This window comes from Vidua macroura, chromosome 24 (genome assembly GCF_024509145.1).
Source record: "Vidua macroura isolate BioBank_ID:100142 chromosome 24, ASM2450914v1, whole genome shotgun sequence".
Lineage (NCBI taxonomy): Eukaryota > Metazoa > Chordata > Aves > Passeriformes > Viduidae > Vidua > Vidua macroura.
In genome coordinates this window covers 6496258-6517246 of record NC_071594.1, presented here as the reverse complement: position 1 = coordinate 6517246, position 20989 = coordinate 6496258, and the positions used below count along the sequence as shown (strand labels likewise).

At 51.0% G+C, this 20989-nt stretch overlaps 1 protein-coding gene across 2 annotated transcripts; it reads left to right on the top strand.

The window, feature by feature from the left end:
* Window positions 1–501: 501 nt before the first annotated feature.
* On the top strand, window positions 502–20724 carry FKBP5 (FKBP prolyl isomerase 5). Of its 2 annotated transcripts, none has more exons than XM_053998119.1 (12): window positions 502–553; window positions 6838–6913; window positions 9352–9469; window positions 10432–10576; window positions 10795–10937; window positions 11809–11923; window positions 15060–15216; window positions 15654–15744; window positions 16528–16611; window positions 17017–17202; window positions 17996–18235; window positions 19870–20724. In XM_053998119.1, the coding sequence occupies exons 2-12, from the start codon at window positions 6903–6905 to the stop codon at window positions 19975–19977; spliced, it is 1398 nt and encodes a 465-aa protein (XP_053854094.1). In that variant the 5' UTR covers window positions 502–553; window positions 6838–6902; the 3' UTR covers window positions 19978–20724. The 2 variants fall into 2 exon arrangements, with proteins under 2 accessions (XP_053854094.1, XP_053854095.1); XM_053998120.1 differs by having other exon boundaries at window positions 547–634.
* Window positions 20725–20989: the final 265 nt, after the last annotated feature.

Here is a 20989-nt window from a genome sequence, read left to right as displayed (position 1 = left end):
CCCGCTTCCTGCCCAGACCGGGCTGTGCCCTGTCCCCGCTCCTGCCGGGGCCGGGCTGTCCCCTGTCCCCTGTCCCCTGTCCCCTGTCCCTTGTCCCCTGTCCCTGCTCCCTCCCCGGACCGGGCTGTCCCTTGTCCCCTGTCCCTGCTCCCTTCCCGGACCGGGCTGTCCCCTGTCCCCTGTCCCCTGTCCCCTGTCCCCTGTCCCTGCTCCCTCCCCGGACCGGGCTGTCCCCTGTCCCCTGTCCCCCGTCCCCTGTCCCCTGTCCCCTGTCCCCTGTCCCCCGTCCCCTGTCCCCGCTCCCGCCCGGCCCCGCCGGTGCCACCGGGGCGAGTGAGCGGGCACAGCGCTCCGATTTGCATATCGCCGCCGCCGCCGCCAATAGGAAGGTGGGAACCACAGACGGGCAGGCGGCGCAGCCAATGAGACGCGGGCGGGGCGGGGCCGGGGCGCGGGGCGGGGCGGCCCGGCCGGGCGGGCTCGGGGGCCGCTCGGAGCCGGGCGGCGGCGACAGCGGCGACAGCGGCGACAGCGGCGACAGCCACGGCGACAGGTGGGACCCGCGGGCCGGGGAGCGCTGCGAGCCGCTCTGCCGCCCTGCGGCACCCTGCGCGGGGCCGCCGCGCTGCTCTGGGTGAGGGGCTGCGTGAGCGTTGGGGACCTGCGGGGGACGGCGGCGTCCCGAGTGGGGCGGGGGCGCTGGGGAAGGGGACGGTGGCGTCCGCGGGGTGAGGACAGGAGCGAGGTTTGTGCCCCACGGAGCCCCCCGGGATGCCGGGAGGAGTTTCCCGCAGCGGTGCCCGGGCGGCGCCGGGGATGCTCCGGCACATCCCGGGCTGCTGCCGCCGCTCCCGGAGGGGATTGCTGCTTGCCCCGCTCCCCCTCCCCATCCGAGGCTCCCGGGCGCATCCGGAGCGTTTCTTTTAACCAGAGAGACCCCGCAGGGTGCGTGCATCGCTATACACAGCCTTTGGCAGCGGGTAGAAGTGGTTGCACAAGGTAAATGTGATTTAAAAAAAAAAAAAGTTTCTGCGATTTCCCCCTCCTCTCCGGGCATAAAAACTCTTCCAGAGCTTCTGGTTTTAAAATGCACGTTCGAGTGAGCTTGCTCTTCCCAGGAAACTGTATTTTACACAATGGGCTGTAGGAACTCGTAGGAGATCTGTCTGTCATCGGTGTGTCCCCAGGCTGCAGCTTCCAGCCGAGGCTCCAACGCTGCACCGAAATTCTGTCCCCACCGGTGCAAATAATAAAAGTACGCTTAAAAATAAAATATAATGGAGAAAAAAAAAAAAAAAGCCGGGAGCTGACACTTTATGGCTTCAAAGATAGAGTTTAAATAGTGTCTCACCCTAAGGAGCTGTAAAACTTGAGGTGGATTTGAGGACATCACTGGGATATCAAAGCCAACCTGGGAACTGGCATTAAAAGTTAAAAAAAAAAAAGTTGAAAGCACAAATTGCTGCTTCCTTTAAAGCACGAGCAAGCTGCCTCCCTCCTCCCCTGTCTTCTTGAAGGGCTGGGGAGAAGAAAATCATTAAAAAGGTCTGGCAGAGCCTGTATCTGGCTTTTATGGTCTGTCTTTCCAAAGGTGCTGTGGGTTTGATTTGGGTGGCAGTGCTGCAACTCAGAGATACTTGGGCTGTATTTCCAGCCTGGTACTCTGGAAATGGGGCAGAATTGCTGGGGAGGGGACAGAAACATCCCTGGCAGAGCGGGAGCAATGTCCACGACCTCCAAGGGGGTTCACCAGGAGTGTGGGGCTAAGCAGGAATCCAGCTGGAGCTGGAGTTTCCCAGCACAGGGGTGGGGTGGAGGGGTCCTGGGTGGGTTTCTGGTCCTCATCCCCAGCCTGAGGGGTGATGGCAGCACCCTGAGGGGTGCAGGAGGACAAGGCAAGGCTGTGATGGGGCTGGGTGCTCATGGCAGCCAGGGGTGCTGGCGGAGGCAGCAGTGGCTGAGGACTTTTTTGCAGGGTTTGGGTGGTGGAGGTGGGCTTTGTGCTGGGGAAAATCTGTGGTGGCATGGAAAGAAATCCCCAGCAGATTTCTGGGGAGTCGTGAAGAAGTTTTGTCCTCTGCTGAAATGCACAGGGAGAGGTGATAGCACGTGGCCTCGCTGGTGGCTCTGGGGGATAGAGAGGTCCAGTGGTGCCCATCCTGCTCAGAACAGAGATGTCTGCTAGGATAATTGCTCATGCAATTATCTTTCCTTGTTTGGTTGGGTTTTTTGGGGGGCTTTTTCTGTTTGTTTGTTTGTTTTTTAATAAATGCAAATAACCTCATCTTCCCAAGGCTGTGTTTGCCCAGCACACACTTCAGTCATGCTGAGCACCTTCCAGCTGGGACGGGCCAAAAAATAAGGACAACTCCTGAGCAAAAAGCAAACTGCATCCCTCAGGAACATCACTGCAGTGTAGTTACGTGTGTTTTAATTAATTACCTGCTTGCAGAAGGAGAAAGTTTGCTGGAAGGTCTGAGATGGTCAGCACCAAGACCTCCTCGGGCTGGCTGCAGATCCCAGACTGGCTCAGGGCAAAAATATTTTGTAAATGGTTTGAAAAATAGTTTGTCCTCAGTTACTTCTCATTTTATACTATTTTATATCAATTTTATTTTATAGTCACTCTTGGTTACATGAATTTATATAAAGTTGCTGCAGCCCCTTGAGGGAGCTGTGAAGCTCCTACTGATCCCGTGCACATAACAGGGAAATAGATATTACTTAGCAAGGATTTTATTTTAATGCTCTGTGCCTGTGGGTGTTAAGAAGTGGCCATGAGTGCTCTAATGTACAAGTTGTTCATGTAACTGGTTTGTCATGGAGCTGACAAGCTTTTTCCATAACTAGTAATTGTGATTAGTAAGGATTTCTGATTTTGCAAGCGAGTGGAAAATTAGGAAAATAGTAGTAAAGTAACTGTCAGAAGTGAAGAGTCAGGACTGTGAGGGACTGCAGTTAAATCATCTTCTACCTGCAGTGTCCCATCTTTGTAAATAGCAGTATTGTCCTCAGATGGGAAAAATATTCTCATTGCAAGAACTTTGTGATTTACATTAAATTTAACCACTGAATAAAACGAGCCCTGGGAGGCACTGCCTGGCCAAGAGCATCATTCCTGGCACGTGACACCATCCCAAAAAGGAGCCCGGGGTGGGAGCCAGCCTCCCTCCCCACCCCAGGTGATGCACACCCGGGTGTGCCTGTGCACGTGTGGGTGTCAGAGCCTGTCCTCACCCCTGTGCTGGCAGGCTCTGGTGACCTGCTGGGGGTGCAGCACTGTCCCCAAAGCCATGGTGTCCTCTGCCCCTGCTGCTCCTCACAGCGTCCCCAGCGATGGCAGTGCCACCCCAGTCCCCTCCTGCAGTTTGTCCCCTCGTGGTGCTTCTCCAAGAACTCCTCACTTGGCACCAGAGCAGGCTGGTGCTTCACTGGGAATTGCTGCTTGCCCAAAATAATTTGGCATTTGTAGGCCCCTGGTGCAGATGCTCTTGGGTGCTGAGTTATTTCTGGGTGCCAGGGCTGCTGCTGGCAGTGCTGGATGCTGAGCTGGGGATTCCCCTCTGGGCATTCAGCTCTGGGATGCTCCAGGTGCTGCTGAGCCCTCGTGTGTGGGGACAAACCATCAAACACAGCATTCCCACTGCCAGGGGTCACCTGGCTGCAAGGTGCTTGGAGAAAACCCCAAATCTGTTGCGAGCAGATCAGAAACAAACAAAAACAAACAAATATTTTGATAAATCCAAGTTTAATTGCCACATTTACTCTGGAGAAAAGGCTTAATTAAAACAGAATTGGCAAACAAGGAGTTTCTTGTTTATTCCCATTTTGTATTTATTTTAGTCCCCCCCCAAGCTGTCACTTGAAACTCAATTTGCTCAGCATTGGTGTAGCTGCTGCCAGGAGGCTGCTCTGAGTCGCCTGTGGAGGGCTTGGACTTCACTTGGTGTGCTGTACGGGGAGGGAAACTTCACATTTAGCAGCCAGAGGTGGAATATTTAATTCCAAAAAGCCTCTGGTCTGTTGTCCCTGGTTGTTTTGACCAGAGGAGAAGACACGACTGAAAGGACCCTGCTCATTTTTGGTGGCAGAAAACCCAGTGAGAGGGTGCCAAGGAGTGGGTAGTGGGATGTCAAGTACTTTCTCACATTTTACAGATGGTTTATATAACCTGCTTGGCTATATTATTATTTTTTTTCCCTGTCCAGTTACATAATCCCAGTTTATGAAAGCTTTAGGAGGTTGCATTCCCCACTGTTTCATGTCTATGTATTACAGATCTGAGTTTGTTAGGGTGCTTGGCCTCCCTGCCAGGCATCTCCCAAGAAGCTCAGGCTGGTGTGGAGCAGCTCTTTATACACTCATTTTTACTACATTTCCTTGATGATTTCATTTTAGCCATCATCAAAAGCTGTGTCAGCCCCTCAGGAGCAGGATGGGTGCAGGCTGCTGCCTCTCCCTGCTGATGCAGAGCAAACACTTTGGGCATTCCTGGTTTTTCCAGTGTTTTGAGGATCTGCTCTTGTGGCAGAGGCTTGCTGTGATTTTTGTGGTGGAAGCACTGAAATCCTTGCTGGGGCCAGGGGTGGCTTTGGGGGCAGGTAGGAAAGGAGCTGCAGAGCATCCCTGTGTAGAATCCTCAGCCTCACCCTGCCCCTGGCACCTTCTCCCCTGGGGACAGCAGCTACCCATAAATGTCTGTGGATTTTGTTTTCCCTGGTATAAGTTCATCCTTCAAAATAAGGGAGGAGAAAAGAAAATGCTGCTTTTAATTTTCTTAATTCCCTTTGGCATGAAAGTGGAGGGTGCTGTGTCTCTGGGTACCCACTCTGGAGGAGATGGACCACAGGCTGCTCACAGGGGAGTTCAGAGGATCTTTATCCCTCTGATTTATATTTTATTTTATTTTATTTTATTTTATTTTATTTTATTTTATTTTATTTTATTTTGAAGCGACCTGGGAAAACCAAGCGACCATTTCCTTGCTAGAAAACCAGCAGAAGAGCCAGATTATTTTTAATGGGTTTATATTGTGAACTGGGGGGATAAAACCACTCCTCTCTGCAAGTCTTTTGTGTGTTGCTGGCACGGGCCTGTTCACCTCACTCCAGGGGATGCAGAGACACTGAGCCCATCTTGCTTTTGCCTGAGATATTTATTCTGGCAGGGTTAGTGACCCATCCTGCTCACTTGTTCCTCTCGCTGCAGCTGAGGAACAGCCTCTTATTCCACGTATTTAAGAAAAAAAATCAATTAGTTATGACCTGAACCTTAAATAAAACCGTTTCAGAAGCTTAAAAATATGAGCTAGGCAGAATGATGAAGCCAGTGTGATGGGAGCATCCCCTGCTGTATTTAATTGAGCTGCATGCAGTAGTTTTCTTTTTCACTTCTTTATCCTCTTAATTGTTTTAAAACCCTCCCCTGTTGCTGCTTTTCTGGTAACAGGCAGATACCTCCTGGTCCCTGGGAGGTGCCTGGGGGCTGCATCCCTCTCTGAAGTGTCCCCACGGCGTGGGTGCCACTGTTGGGTGCCAGGGTCCCCACGGTGTTCGCCCTGGCACAGGGGCTGGCCATGGACACAGGAGACCAGGGACTCACCCTGGGTGCCATGGGGGTTTCTCAGGGTGCTGGGCAATCCCAGCAGCTCTGTTTGCATTTTGGTTCTTTCTTTGAGCAGCAGTTGCCGTGACTGGCCCGCCGGGGTGTTGGCCGCTTGCACAACGTGCAGGCTAGGAAGTAAATTGATCACGGGAGATCTTAGCTGGTGAACAGGAGTTTCAATTTTATGGCTTCCCTGTTTATTTTGAAGGAGAGGGAGAAAGTCAAGTGGCCAGGATTAGAAAAAAAAACAAAACCAAAACACCCCCCAAAAAAAAACAAAAGAAAAAATATTAATTAACTGAGACGTACGAATGTGAGAACTCAATGTCTAGGTGTGTCCTTATGTGTTGGGATGCAGCTGAGGATTATATGGAGCTGCTTGTCCATCTTAGGAAGGTCATATTTTGTTAGAAATCCCAATTTTAACTGATTACCATCACCTTCCTTGGTCTCTGCTCAGCACGCTGGCCCTGAGGTGTCTTAAAGCCCCTTCATCCAGGAGAAATCACTGCTCTGCTCTTCCCTCTCCTGCTGCACAGGCACAGCTTGCTCAGCAAGAAGGGATTTTATTAGGAAAAAAGCAGTTCTTGTGATGGAAGGGGAAGCAATCCACTGTGGGTCAGTGGAGAGAGAGTCAGCTGCTGCACTAATTGGGTTATTCCTCGTTATCAGTCTGTGCTGGGGCTGCAGGATGCGTGTGCAGCCCTGTGCTACTGGGATCTGGGATGATGATCACCAGGATCCAGGGCCCCACATCCCCCTGCTGTGCTTTCAGATTTGTTGGGTTTTTTTTTTTAAGCCTGACCTTTGCATTTTCAAGAAACTCCCTCCTGTGTTGCAATCTGAAGCTTTTAGGGCTGTTGTGGTGCCGTGGAAGTGAAAGTGCTTTGTGCTAAGTGGGTCTTAAAAAAAAAAAAACAAACCCCAGAGCAGCCAACTCTTATTTTTTCGTCCCGTTAATTTTCATCCCAGTGAAACAGTTGGACAGGATATAGCCTTGATTTATTTTCTTTTTTTAAGCTGATGGTAAGATGCTGTTTTGTGGAAACAGCGAGTCAAAACAGGTTTTGGCCATAGTCTTCATCACCCATCTCTGACATGGTGGAGCATGATCTGTGGCTCAAAACTGCTCTGTTCTCCCTTCTTCTTCTGAAATCCTGTTTTAGAATAAAAAAGAATATGTGTTTTTTTCATCTTTTTTTTCTTTTTGTCCCTCCCCTCTCTTCTTACCAGGTATTGCCCCGCTGCGTCTCTAACCTGGACTCTCCCTGCACCTTCAAAGCTTCTGCAACGATTGCATGGTGGCAAGGTGAGACCCCTCAAAACCCTGCCCAGCCCTGCTCTTCCCCATCCCTTTCCCCTCCTCTGAGCCTCCAGGAGGGATCTGCAACATGAAGTTTCCATTTGGAGCTGGCAAATTCCCGGTATGCCGATTTCTAGGAAACGTGGCTGGGGATCGTGTGGTTGGTGAAACCCTAGCATGTGTGATACCTGTCTGTCCTCAGCCCAGGGTCAGACATCTGCATCCCATTCTCCCCTCTGAATTTTCACCTATTCCTCAGTGTTGGGAGACAGCAACACCTGTGTGGAGAGGGAATTGTAAAATTAAAAGGCTTGTTTTTATTTATTTCTGTGCTTCTCCGAGCCATCCGTGTTTATATCGCAGGGAAATGAGCAGTGTGGATGTTGAGAGGAGGGAGGATGGTTTATCCTGGCTTGATTTGCAGACTTACAACATTAATCTTGTCGGTAGTAGCAGCAACAGGAAAGCAGGATCTGCTTGGGGTGTCAGAAACACCCAGGGGCTTTTGCACAGAGTAATTAATTAATTAATGCCCTCCCTGTATCCAGAGTATACAAACAAGAAGATTCAGGTTCTGACACCACCAGCAAGCTTGCTGTGCTCAGTGACATCCCTGCCTGCTCACTATTTAAACCTCAGGGAATTTTTTTTTCCCTACAACCGTTTGTTTCAAATGAATTGGGATTTTGGCCCCTGGCCAGCCTCCTCCTGTCGCTCCAAATGGGAGATAAGTGGGAGCAGTGCACTCTTCTCCCTAACCTAGTTGGAGCTGTTTTTGCTGGACGGAGGAGTCGTGAGCTCTTTCATAACGTGGGCCACATCTTAATAGAGCTGGGTCTTGTGGGCTCCTTCCCTCCCACTGCTGCTGACGCAGAGCGGCTCCCCTCCCGCCCGCCTTGGCCAGCTTCCCTGGATGACTCCTCTAATTGCTTACGTAGAAAAATAATGAGAAGGATGCGTAGGGTGTATTTTTAGATGTCTCTTGGTGGGATTTAGCAACCGGCAAGCCAGAGCCAGCACCTCCCTGTCCGTCTCCTGCATCCCAGCGGTGGCTGCTTGGTGGACCTGGGGAGGGTCTGTCCCCACGAGGTGGTGATTCTTGGGCAAGCTTCCCTTGCTTTTTTGGGCTTCTCCTGGAACTTATGGGTGGGTTTTGGGTGATGTGTCCCTGGTGCTGCACGGGGTCTGTGCAGGGAAGCTCTGAGCTGGTGCACGGTGCTGATGCCAAGCCCGTGCTGGGATGGGCACCAGCTCCTCCTCACTTCTCTCCAAGAGGAGGGCTGTGGTGGCTTGCAGACCATCCCAGCACCCAAATTATTGAATCAGGGAGTGGTTTGCATTGGAGGGAAACTTTAAAGGTCATCTAGTCCAGCTAGACTAGACCAGGTTGCTCAGGGCTGTGTCCAAACTCACCCAAATGTTCCCAGGAGTGGGGCATCCATCACCCTTTTGGGTAACCAGTGCTTCACCACTCACATCATCAAACATTTCTTCCAAAGTAACCCATGGCACGTTTTCCAATAAATACCTGTGAGATAAGGGGTCCCACCACATGCTGCTTCACTTTTTAAATGCTTTTTTTTAAAGATGTTCCCCTCTGAAACCCCAGCAGCGCAGAGGAAAGGGAGCAGAATCCCATTAAATATCACCCGAAACACTGTGATAATTGAGCCTTGCAACAAGTAGTTCCCTTATTTTTCTCTTTGCTTCTTCCATTTCAGGGCTCTTTGTGTCTCAGTGGCTTCCTGTGCTGGGGGGGGGGCTGGGCTCCAGTCCTTCCCTTTCCACCCGGGTGCGAGGAAAGCAATTCTTCTTGCAGCGCGACTTATCTCTCCTTGGAGCTGCAAACATCCTTTCTTTGCTCTTTTTGAATCCCCCAAATGAATGATTTCTCCTGCTGGTTAGCATCAGCTTCCATGCTGAAGACTTTGGGAAAGTTTCACAATTACAGTGGCTTTAATAGATCTGGTTTATGTCTTAAAAAACCCATCGCTTTCTAATTCCCCGTCACATGTTTCCTTGATGATGTGTCGCCCAGCAGTGCAGCTACCAAAATAGCCCCATGGTCTGAAGGAAATCATCAGGAAATATGTTTTTGAAACTGTAGGCAATTCTTTTTTTCACCAGGAACCATTGGAAAAAGTCTGTGTTCGATGGAAAACGTGGCTTTTCTGGCACCTTGGCTGCTTATGTGGTGACATTTGGGAGCGCAGTGCTCCAGCAGTTTGCCCAAAACCCCTCCAGTTCCTTAGATTGTTGCTGTGAATTTTCTCTTTATCCACCCAAATAGCTGGGATTCTTTTGGTGTTGGGCTTGCTTTAATTTCTGGGGGAAATGCTTGCTTGTGCCTTGTCTTTCCATGCAGGGTGACAAACCCTTTCCTCTTCCACCCCCCTCCCCGTGGTCCTGCCAGGCTGACAGGGTGTGTGCTGTGTCCCCCCCAGGTCCAAGGAGACCATGACCACTGATGAGGCCACCAAGAGTGAAGGGGAGGTGCAGGCAGCAGCTCTGGCTGAGCGTGGGGAGGACATCACACCATCCAAGGACCGAGGGGTTCTGAAGGTAGGGGGGATCTGCCAACAGTGTCCTGCCTTCCTGCACTCTGGGGTGCACGGTCACCTCTCTGGGCTGCATCCCCAGCCCTCAGGCTCACAGCTCCAGGGCTGAAGGATTGAGTTCTTTCATTTCCAAGGTAAAGAGGATGAGCACTGCTTGGAGTAAAGGAGAGTGCAGTGGTGGTTGAGGCTGGTGGGCCCAGGCTGCTCCATTAATTTCACTGCTATTGTGTTCCTAATCAGATTATTAGCTGTAAATCCACAAAGCATTTCTGTGTGTGACTCACAAACATTAGAAAGAGCACATTACTGAGGTCATCCAGTCTGCTCCACAGCCCCTTTTTCATATTCAGGGCCGTTTCTGGGTAGTTCTGCTCCTCAGCACTTACACTTCTCCACTTGAATAGGACCTTTCCTCCAAGAATAGCATCCTCCCCTGCTCCATCCTCAGCTCGAGAACTGCTTGTTCCCGGCTGCAGCGTTCAGAAAAAAGTGTTGACAAGGAGTGAGTAGTGAACTGACACACCCCTGTGAGTAAAATGTGCACGGACAGAGAGTGAGTGGAGCTGCACTCACTGCAGGTTTGCAACCATGGTGTTTATCCACCCAGTATGGGCTGGTCTCTGCTCCCAGCCCAGTCCAGCTCCACTGCTGTGGCTCCACTTTGAGATTTGTTTTTAGGAGCTGATGATGGGCAAACTGAATAGCTGCCTCCTGTTATTTAGGGCAGCACTGGGGTGTATATGCATGTGTATATATATAGATATATATATATTTTTTTTTATTATTATTTAAATGCCTGTGTGTATCTCCCTCCCCTCCATATGCATTTAAATTAAAAAAAAAAAATATATATATATATATATATATATATATATATATATATATATATATATACATGCATATACTGCTGTCCAATGCATTTTCCTGTCCAATGGCCCCAGCTCATGGGTGGTTTCTCTCTCTCAGATCATTAAGAGACCTGGGAGTGAGGATGAGTGTCCCATGATTGGAGACAAGGTTTATGTGCACTACAAAGGGAAACTGGCCAACGGGAAGAAGTTTGACTCCAGCCGCGATCGGAACGAGCCCTTCATCTTCAGCCTGGGCAAGGGTGAGCTGGTCCAGGGGTGTCCATCCCTGGGATGGTGGAGGGTGGGATCACCCTGGGGCAGGGGGATCAGCTGATCCTGTTGCAGGACAGCGTCAGCCCTGCCTTAAGTCTCTTGTGAGTGCGGGGCTTTTTCGGGTGCATCCCTTGCTGCACCCAGGCTGGGTTTGTTCCTGGCTTGCTGGCTGCTCCCTCCTGCCTGACATCTGCCTTTCCCCTAGGTCAGGTAATCAAGGCGTGGGACATCGGGGTGGCCACCATGAAGAAGGGAGAGATCTGCTACTTGCTCTGCAAACCCGAGTACGCGTACGGCTCTGCTGGCAGTGCCCCCAAAATCCCCTCCAATGCCACCCTCTTTTTTGAGGCAAGTAATGCTGGTGAGCTGGTGTGTGGATGAGCAAGCTCGCTCCCTTTCTGCCTTGCCAGCCAGCTCAGAAATAAACATTTAAAAATTAATAACAATAATAATAATAAAAAAACCAAAGCCCAAACAACAAAAAAAATCCACCAAAAAAAAAAAACTAAAACCCAGCTTGGATTCCTGAAACGTGTCCCTCTGCTCCAGGAACTGCTGCCAGGGCTTTCTCAGAAATGTGTGTCTGAGCTGGAAGGCTGGGACTGAAACTCCAGCTTAGGAGAGTCCTGGAGCTGGGGCGGGGAGTGGGCAGATTCCTGGTTTCAACATGCACATGGGAAGGAGAAAGCAGCTGGGAAATGCCTCCAGGTGCTAAAAAACCATTAGTGCTGAGGGGTGGTAGGAAAGTTAAGATTTTGGCACAGAGGGCTCCCTGGGCAGGGCTCATTGGGACACAGAAGAAGGAGGGAGTCTGTCCTAAATCAAGGCTCAGGCCTTCCAAGTCGAGTGTGGATTAAACTGAGGGTCAGAGCTGGTCCCATCAGAGGATGATGGGGAAGCTCCTGCCCACACTGGGGGACTTTCACAGCATCTTCCAGCAGCAGCTGTGTTGCACCCTTACAGGTTCAATAAACTTATTTTTGCTGTTCCTTTGTGTTATGCTTCAGGTACTGGATGAGTCCCAGTTTCTAATAAATCACATGTATTATGCTGTGGTTTGGATCTGGCTTTTATGGGCAACTTCTGCTCGTCAGCTGAATGGAGAATTCGCTGGCTTGGTTCTCCAGCCAGGGGATGAACTGCTGCTTTGTGGCTCTCTGTTGTTTTTCTCTTCTCCTTTCCCCTTCCCTGTGCTCTGCCCACTTTATTATTTTTTTAGGTCGAGCTGCTCGACTTCAAAGGCGAGGACTTGTTTGAGGATGGAGGAATAATCCGGAGGATCAAGAGGAAGGGAGAAGGTTACTCCAACCCTAATGAAGGTGCTACCGTGGAGAGTGAGTGCTGGTCCCTTGTGGGACAAGTGCAGGGATCAGCCTGTGCTGAGCTGATCCCTGGCGAGGAGCTGCTGGCAGTGCACAGGCTGAAGGTGGCTGGTGGGATGCAGTGACATCCATCCCGGGGCCAGATGGGATGGAGAGCAGCTGGGCGTGCTCCTCTGAGCTCTCCCTGGCCAGCCCCTGTGGTGGCTCTGCCAGAGCTGCTGCCCTGCAGGGCTGGCTGGAAAACCAGCAGCCCAGGAAAACCCTGGAGCTGCTCAGGCAGTGGCTGGGGGGAGGATGGAAGAAGCAAACCCCCGTGGGGTTTCAGGGCTCTGTTGTCTCCCCCAGCCCTTCTGCATCCCAGTGCAGTGTTCAGGGTGCTCTGGGATCAGCCAAAAACCCCTGGCTCTGCCTTGCCTCCAAAGCTTCAGTTGCCAGCCCTTCCTCCCTCAACACTTGCTGAGTATTTTGGACACTCAGCAGTTTTTTTGGCCTCCTCATTCCAATGTTGATGGTTTTTTGGGGGGGGTCTCATCACATTTCTTACAGAATGGGGCTTTTTCCTTCCCTTATGGCCACGGGGCTGCTGATGGTGAGGGGAAGGAAATTATTACAAGGGGTTTGCTGAGGCTGGGGTGGTCTCAGCTGCCACGGGAGAATGAGGAGCTCGCATCCCATTGGGGTCTCCCTCTTCTGGTCCCATTTCTGGAGCAGACATTTCATGGGGCTGGACAGGGGAGGGCAGACTGGGGTTTGGGGTTTTTTCCTTCATAGGAGCTGCTCAGACACACACACTGGGCTCGCTCCATATGGGAGACATTTACTTTCATTTCTTAATTCCAGAGCTGCTGTTCACAAAGATCCTAAAATCCCTTTATCAACTGAAAAATTGAATCTGATCTGTTAGAGCTTACAAAGCTCACAGCTTTAAGTGGCTAGTTCTTCTAACGAGACTCTCCTTTAGGGAAAAATGAGATTTTTGACTCAAATTCTGCTGTCTGAGCGGTGATCACTGTGCTGGGGGTGGCACAGCAGCTGTGGGGACACAGCAGTCCACCCTGGGGCAGGTTTACCTCAGCTGTGTAGTTTGGGAGATGCTGGAATTAAGCTGGAATAAATCACTCGTCCAGGAGCAAGTACCTCCGGGTTTTTATAGGCTTTAAGTTTTACAGACCCTAAATCCCAGTTCTGGTCCCTAAAACCTGTGCTGCAGTTGAAATCTGGCATTCCAGCTTTTGTTACATCCTTTCCCCCCACACCCCTCCTCCTTCTCCGTTTTTAATCTGAGTACAAATTGCTGTCAGCACATCAAGTTCGTGTGCCAGCCGCACTCAGTACACTCTGTTCTCAGCTCTTCAAAAACAAAATCGCTGCAGGCACTGAGAGAACAATAAGTCAGAGCTGCAACCGGAGTGATGTTCCTTCAGTGACTTTTTTTTTCTCTGTAATCCAAGAGCAGCTGAACCAGCTGACCCACTCCTGGAAACCCGAGCATTCCCCCCCTGTGCTCGGTGTATTTTCTGTGCAATTAAAACAGAGCAGAACTATCCTTGGAAGGAAGGATCACAACATCCCCTTGCGCATCCTGTTTTAAAGTGGAGCTTCCCATCACGGCAGGGGATGTGGGACCCGGGGGAGCTGTAGTGCTGCTTTTGGGGTCAGGGATTATGGATCTGTGCTTGCCAGGAAGGTGCAGGGACATGCACGGTGCTATGGGGTGGCTGGGTTACCTGCATTTTAGGCAGAATTTTCCACATTTTCTGCGCCTAAAAAACCTGCCAGCTTGGTTTTGGGTAGTGCAAAAGCAGAGCTTGTCTCTGGAGGAGCTGGATTTGCTTTTTGTCCTCATCCCAAGCTGGGTGAGCTCACAGCAGCCTGACTGCCGTGGTCACTGTGCACCAGTGATGGATGCAGGATGTGTCCCAGGGAGCTGGCAAGCACCTGAGCATCCTCTGCTTGTGTCCCAGCATGGCTTTGGTGGCAAGAATGGGGTGAGAAGGCAGAGCCTGGCGTCCTGCCCCTGCAGTGAGGAACCCATCCTTGGGTTCTCTTAGGGCAGCTGGACCTGCCCTTGGAATGGGGGCTGCCAGGTCTGCCTTGGTCCATGCCTCTCATCCTAAGGACTTCTGTGGGTCCCAGGGCAGGGGATGGACACAGATTTCCTTCAGCCCAGGCTGCAGCTCTCCTGTGCAGAGCCCAGAGCCTCATGGCTGTTTCTGGTACCCAGCTTGTCCTGCCCCTCACCTGCCACCACAGCAGCATGCTCAGTGCCCTGCAGCATCTCAGGTTGCATTCTGTTCCCCTCAAACAAAGGTAAAGCTCATGTCTTTGCAGGCTGCAAAGCCTTTAAGAACAGTTGTGAAATTTTGCTCTTACAAAGCTATTTTTTGTTGTTGTTTGTTTTGGGTTTTTTTTTTCCCCCAACAATATGTAGGAGTTCCTTGCGAAATTGCTTTTACTTGATGCCTGCCTGCACGTGTGTGTATGCCTTTTACCCTGCAAGCAGAATGCAAAGGTTGTAAAAGCGTCCCCAAAGCCTGGAACGTCTTCAGGTTTGAATAAATAAAGAATAATCTTGCTGTGGAAAGCCAGCCAGGAGTGCCAGGTGGTGAGTGTGCCAGGTACCCCGTGTCCGCTCTGCCTGCGCTTCTGCCAGCGTCTGGGGCTGGAACAGCACGGCTCCTGGTTGAAGATTAAAAATAAAAAAGTTTATCTTGTACTTTGAGTTCTCAGAGTCGGGAGAACACGGCCTTGTTTTCGAGGCAGGAGTCAAGGCAGTATAGCACAGTATAGAAGATTTGTAATCACCGTGATAAACTCTGCCTGGCGCCGTGCCAGGAGCAATATCCAGTTCCAGTAAGACTTGACTCGTGCACTTGAGTACGAGGGGAACATATTAGTCATGATGTTTATCTGTTGTTTGGTCCTTGCTTAGACGAGATATGCCTGCCTTGCTTTTCAGCAGTGCTCCCAAGCCCTCCCCATCCCTCTTCTCCAGGCTGCCCCCAGCCCTGGGTCTTCCCTCTTCCAGGCTCTGCTGACTTTTGGGAGAGATGCTTTATAAAACGCTTTCTAAGTCACGTTGGAGCCCACCTTCCTCCAAGGTTTGGGTGGTTCTGGGTGCCATCCTGCCCCTCTTGCCCCTCTGCAGTTCACCTGGAGGGATTCTGTGGCGGCCGCAGGTTCGACTGCAAGGATGTGAAATTCGTCGTGGGCGAGGGGGAGGACCACGACATCCCCATCGGCATTGACAAGGCCCTGGAGAAGATGCAGAGGGGAGAGCACTGCATCCTCTACCTCAGCCCACGGTAAGGAGCATCTCCACAGGGCTGCTGAGTGGGTCTCAGCCTCCAGCCCTTGTGGAAGGTGGCGATCCTGCAAACAGGGCTCTCCAGGAGAGTCTCAGAGGACACCAGCAGGAACAGCAGGGGTGACCAGTGGCATGTAGACAGGAATATTGAAATGCTTTAAAATAAACAGGTGAAAGGGCTTTAGCCAAGTCCATAGTCTGAAATAAAAATGTCTCCCTGGAAATGACCAGGGCTGGAGAGAAGCCTGTGTAAAAAGATGGGTTTGATGCAGCCAGAAGGGATGATTCCCAACCTTTGCTCACGGAGAGTAACATCGCCCTGTCCCCAGAATGTTTAGAAAGCTGCGGGTGGCAACCTGGGTGTGCATTTATGGGCAAGCTCTGCTGAAAAAAAGGATTCTCCCCCTTCTCTGAGTGCCTCCCCCTGCCCTGCAGGTACGGCTTTGGCGAGGCTGGGAAGCCCAAGTACGGCATCCAGGGGAACGCGGAGCTGGTGTACGAGGTGACCCTGAAGAGCTTTGAGAAGGTGAGGGCAGAGGTGCTCCTGTCCCTCCCAGGGTTGCAGGAATGTCAGGGCCTGTGTAGCCTCCAGCCTTTGTCCCTGGCGTGGCTGCAGCCCAACCCCTGCTGAAGTGGAGACGTCACCGAGGAGCTTCGTGTTCTTAATTTGTTCTTCTCTGTTGGTTTGTTTTATTCTTGTGGCTGAGGTCCAAGGCTGGGTGTCTTATTTGTTCCTAACCTTGTCCTTTTGTACTTTCTTTTTATTTTAATATTATTTTTAATTCTTCCTCTTTTTTTCCCCTCTTCTTTTTCTTTTTTCCTCCTCCTTTTTTCTCCTTTTTTTCCTCCATTTTTCTCTTCTTTTCTCCTCATTTTTCCTTTTTTCTACTTTTTTCTCCTTTTCTCATTGTTCTGCTTTTTTTCCTCCTTTTTCCTCTTTTTTTTCCTCTTTTCTTTCCTCTTTTCTTTTTAGTTTCTTTCCCTTTTTTCTCCTTTTTTCCACTTTTTTTTTTTCCCCCCTGGACTGCACAGATAAAAGCTGGTCCATGCAGCCAGCCCTTGGCTGTGCCCATGAGAAGGCTGGGGATGGGATGCAGGAGAAGCCCATGGGATTTGCACATCCCTGGATGGGTCCCCTGCCTGTGCCATCGCCCTGGCCAAAGCAGGAGCAGGACCTGTCTCCAGGCTCTGTGGTACAGCCCTGATGAGCCCTGAGTGTGACCACGCTGTCCCAGAGAGTGGCACGGTCCTGCTGGGGCAGGGGAGGCTGCTCTGCTCCACTGGGAGTGCTCCAAGTGTTCCTTTGCAGGCCAAGGAGTCGTGGGAGATGGACACCAAGGAGAAGCTGGAGCAGGCAGCTGTGGTCAAGGAGAAGGGCACGATGTACTTCAAGGTTTGTGAACTTGGGGGTGGCAGAGGCAGAGGAGCTGGGACTGAATTTGGCAGCCATCAGTGCCAGATGTGCCCCCAGACAGGGCTGGGGAAGGCGAGTCCTGCCCTCCCTCTGCCTTTTTCTCACTCCTTGCTGCTCCCTGAGATATCTCATCCTTTCCCAGCCTTGCCTGGGCTGTGTGCTCCCTGCAGAGCAGGACAGCAGATCAAACCCTTCCCAGGAAGGGGCTTTGCATTCCCCTTCCCAGCTCCCCACTGTTCTGACTCAGCTTTTCCCAAACCTGCTGGTTCTGTAGGAGCTGGGATCCTCCTCCTTTCCTGTATTTATTGAACACCCCACATGACACTTGTCACCTGCTCACGGGACATTCCAGGGGCAGACTGAGCCTCTTTTTGCTCCTTTCAGGAAGGCAAGTACCTGCAGGCAGTGATCCAGTACGGGAAGATTGTGTCCTGGCTGGAAATGGAGTATGGCTTGTCTGAGAAGGAGTCTAAAGCCTCTGACTCCTTCCTGCTGGCTGCCTTCCTCAACCTGGCCATGTGCTACCTGAAGCTGCGAGAGTACGCCAAGGCTGTCGAGTGCTGTGACAAGGTAGGGGTGCACTGATGCCACCCCTGGGTCACCAGAAACTCATACCTTTATGGGCTACCTAAAAACAGGGGCCAGGCAAAATTAAGGGAATAAAAAGCAGGTATTTTATTGAAGGGCCTTGAGGTACATTTAGGGGCTACACCCAAAAAAAAATGGACAATGGGTCACGGGTTTTCACACTTTTTGTAAGTTTGGTCCATTTGTATATTGGGGGTTAATCTTCTAATTACAGCTTCAGGTAATGAAGTAATTTACCCCAAGTTTGCTCCCCCCAACTCACTTTTGTTTCCATCTCTGGGAGCCTGAGGCAGTGAGGTGTCCTTGATTCCAGGCCTGGAGAGGAATTGTTGTGTCTGCCCAAAATGGGAGAACAGCAGCTCACACTGTGTATGGAGTTTAGGGTTATACACTAAAGAATGACAGGATTACAAATATATGAAAAATATAAAAGCTGAAGTCCTAAGGCATCAGCATGAGCCTGGAGGATGAAGCATCCTCTTCTCCTGCATGTTCTCATTGGGAGTTTGGTGGAGTTTTTAAAATTTCTTTTTGTATAAGAAGGAATACCCCTGCCACACTCAGGGGTATTTTAAGCAAGGAGAGATAATAAAACTATATTAATGATCTCCCAGCTGCTAATGGAGATGAGGCAATTTTTGCTGAACAAGATGCAAGTGCTCTGGAGATTTGAAGCCACCTTGTCCTAATTTTGGCAGATTTATTGAGGCTTTGACTGTAGGGGATCTCTTGGGAGGTCTCTGAGATGTTAACAGAGACCTGTGTGTGCTTCCAGGCTCTGGGGTTGGACCAGGACAATGAGAAGGGCTTGTACAGGAGGGGTGAAGCCAGGTTATTGATGAACGAGTTCGAGCTGGCCAAATGTGACTTTCAAAAAGTGCTGGAAGTGAACCCACAGAACAAAGCAGCGAAGTGCCAGATCTCCGTGTGCCAGAAGAAAACGAAGGAGCACAACGAGCGGGACCGGAGGATCTACGCCAACATGTTCACAAAGTTTGCAGAGAGGGATGCAAAGGTGAGTGTTGCTCGTTTTTGGCCATCCAGGGTTGCGCTGAGGGATGCTCGACAGGTTTGTGATGAGAAGAGATGGGTTCAACCAAATTAAATTATAGGTCAGGATGGAGGATAGAGGGATAGAGCCTGCTGCAGTGGGAAGAAGTGTTTTACTTCTTGGTGTCTCTTATGCAGAGGGTGCCATCAGGTGCTCAATCATCAATAAAAGCATTTGCAGTGTGAGTTCAGAGGGGCTGATAACAGGGCTGGCATTGGTGTTTAAGTTGGCTGCTCCCAGCTAGTGACTGTTGATGAACTCCTGGTCACAAGTGAAATGAAGTATCATTCCATCTCTGGCAGGAGTATTTTGAGACATGATAGTGTGGATTTCCTGAAGCTGGTAAGGCAATACCTGCTCCTCTGCTCAGGCAGAGAGATCACTGTCTCAGAACAGGCTCTCATCCAAAATTCCACTCAACAAAACCTGCTGTACTGTAATGAGAGAGGACACAGCTTTGCAAGCCATCTGCATGGGTCATTTTTAGTATGATCTCTTCTGGAGCGGTGTCTGGAGGTTGAGGCTGTGGATTAAGTGACTCGTGCAGCCCCTGGGGAGCAGCATGCCGGGGGCAACTGGCTTGGGCTAGGAGCAGGGCCAGCCTGGCCAGCTGATGGCACTGTGCTTGGCTTGTGTGGCCAGCTGTGATGGGCACAGTCACTGCTGGAGCAGGCATAAGGCTTCCCTGTGCCTGAGTGCTCCTCTCCTACACCCTCTTGATGGGCTGCACCCACGGCTCAGTCCTGTATCTCCACTCTGACACTGCTGCCTTACCTCCTCATCCATCCATCCATCCATCATCCATTCATCCATCCATCCATCCATCCATCATCCATCCATCCATCCATCCATCCATCCATCCATCATCCATCATCCATCCATCCATCCATCCATCCATCATCCATCCATCCATCATCCATCCATCCATCCATCCATCCATCCATCCATCCATCCATCATCCATCCATCCATCCATCATCCATCCATCCATCATCCATCCATCCATCCATCATCCATCCATCCATCCATCCATCCATCCATCCATCCATCCATCCATCATCCATCCATCATCCATCCATCCATCCATCCATCCATCCATCCATGGATCCATTCATCCATCATCCATGGATCCATCCATCCATCCATCATCCATCCATCCATCCATCCATCCATCCATCCATGGATCCATTCATCCATCATCCATGGATCCATCCATCCATCCATCCATCATCCATCCATCCATCCATCCATCCATCCATCCATGGATCCATTCATCCATCATCCATGGATCCATCCATCCATCCATCCATCCATCTTCACTTCTGGTGAGGTGGGTCACATCATTCCCAGGGGTCCCACACCTTCCCCCAGAGCTGCCTGAGCTGGTGAGCTTTAACCTCTACCAGCCACTGAGTCAAGGAAACAGAACCCAGTGGTGGGAGCTGCACTGCTCGATGGGCACGGGGGAGTTGTGGGGTGCAATTTTACCTCTCCCCTTCCAGGCTGGACTGCCTGAGCCTATTCCCAGCATCCCTGTCACTTGCCTGCCCCTTCCCTCTCCCGTTTCCAGCTCAGTGTGTTTTATTTGCTGTTTGGCAGGAAGCAGCCAGCAAAACTGGTGTGGAAAAAACAGCGGAGAAGGCGGCGTGTGGAAAAGGACCGAAAGCTCCTGGTGCTGAAGGTGAAGAGGCTGAAGGACACGTATGATGGAGGAGGAGGGGATGGGATAGCCTCCTGCCCTCGGCCCACACTGAAAAAGGTTGCTGCCAAACCTTGGGACTTGCCAGTGTTTTCTTGTAAAGCTTGTTACAGTTTGTGTGATCGTGGAAGCCAAAAGCACCTCGCAAAGAAAAGCGACCCCGTCCCAGCGCCCTGGGGGCAGAGCAGGAGCGGCAGGACACCGTGGGACCACTGCACGTGGAACAAACACCATTTAAACAGCAGGGAAAAGAAAAAAAAAATTATAATGATAAATTAAAACGCTTGGCTCCTGGGAGGTTTCCATAGACAGCTTGTTCCAGCTCCCTGGGCTTTGTGTCCACTCTCAGCACAGCACCCTCTGAGAGGAGCTGGGATGTGGGACATGCTCCTTGTACACTGCAGTGCTGCCTCTGGTTGTCCCAGTGCAGCCCCCGGGGCAGGGATTGGCTTTGTCTCCTGCTGACTCCTTGCCTGTGGCCAAAGGTTGCGGGGCAGAGGCAGGATGAGAACCCACATGGCCTCTGCTGCAGCCCCTGGGTCTTTAAAGCACTGTTTGGGGAGGGGGGCACGCACAGATTTTACCTTCTGAAGGAGCTGGTTCCTGTTTCTTTAGAGAGCAAAAGCCTGTCCAGCTTTGCAGGTGCTCAGCCCACAGCCTGCACCCCATCCCTTGGCTCCCAGCTTTAAATGGGAGTTTTATTGCTTTTACTGGGATCTGTATGTGGGGAAAATAAAAGAGCAGGTTGGCACGTGGTTCAGAAAGCAAGTGGCTGGGCCTGAGCTGGTGCCATGGGTTTGTCACTGAGCAGCTTTCCCATGGTGAGGGGGTCCCAGGTGCATCGTGTCCCTGCACCAGAGCTGCTGCTGCCTCCTCAGCCATCAGCCCTGTCCATCCTCAAGGGACACTGTCACTAGCCCATGAGAACAGCTTTCCAGTTGTTATTTTTCCTGTCTCTATAATAATACCCCTTTTGGAGCTTGAAAATAAACAACTGAAAGAAAAAGGAAAAAAAAATAG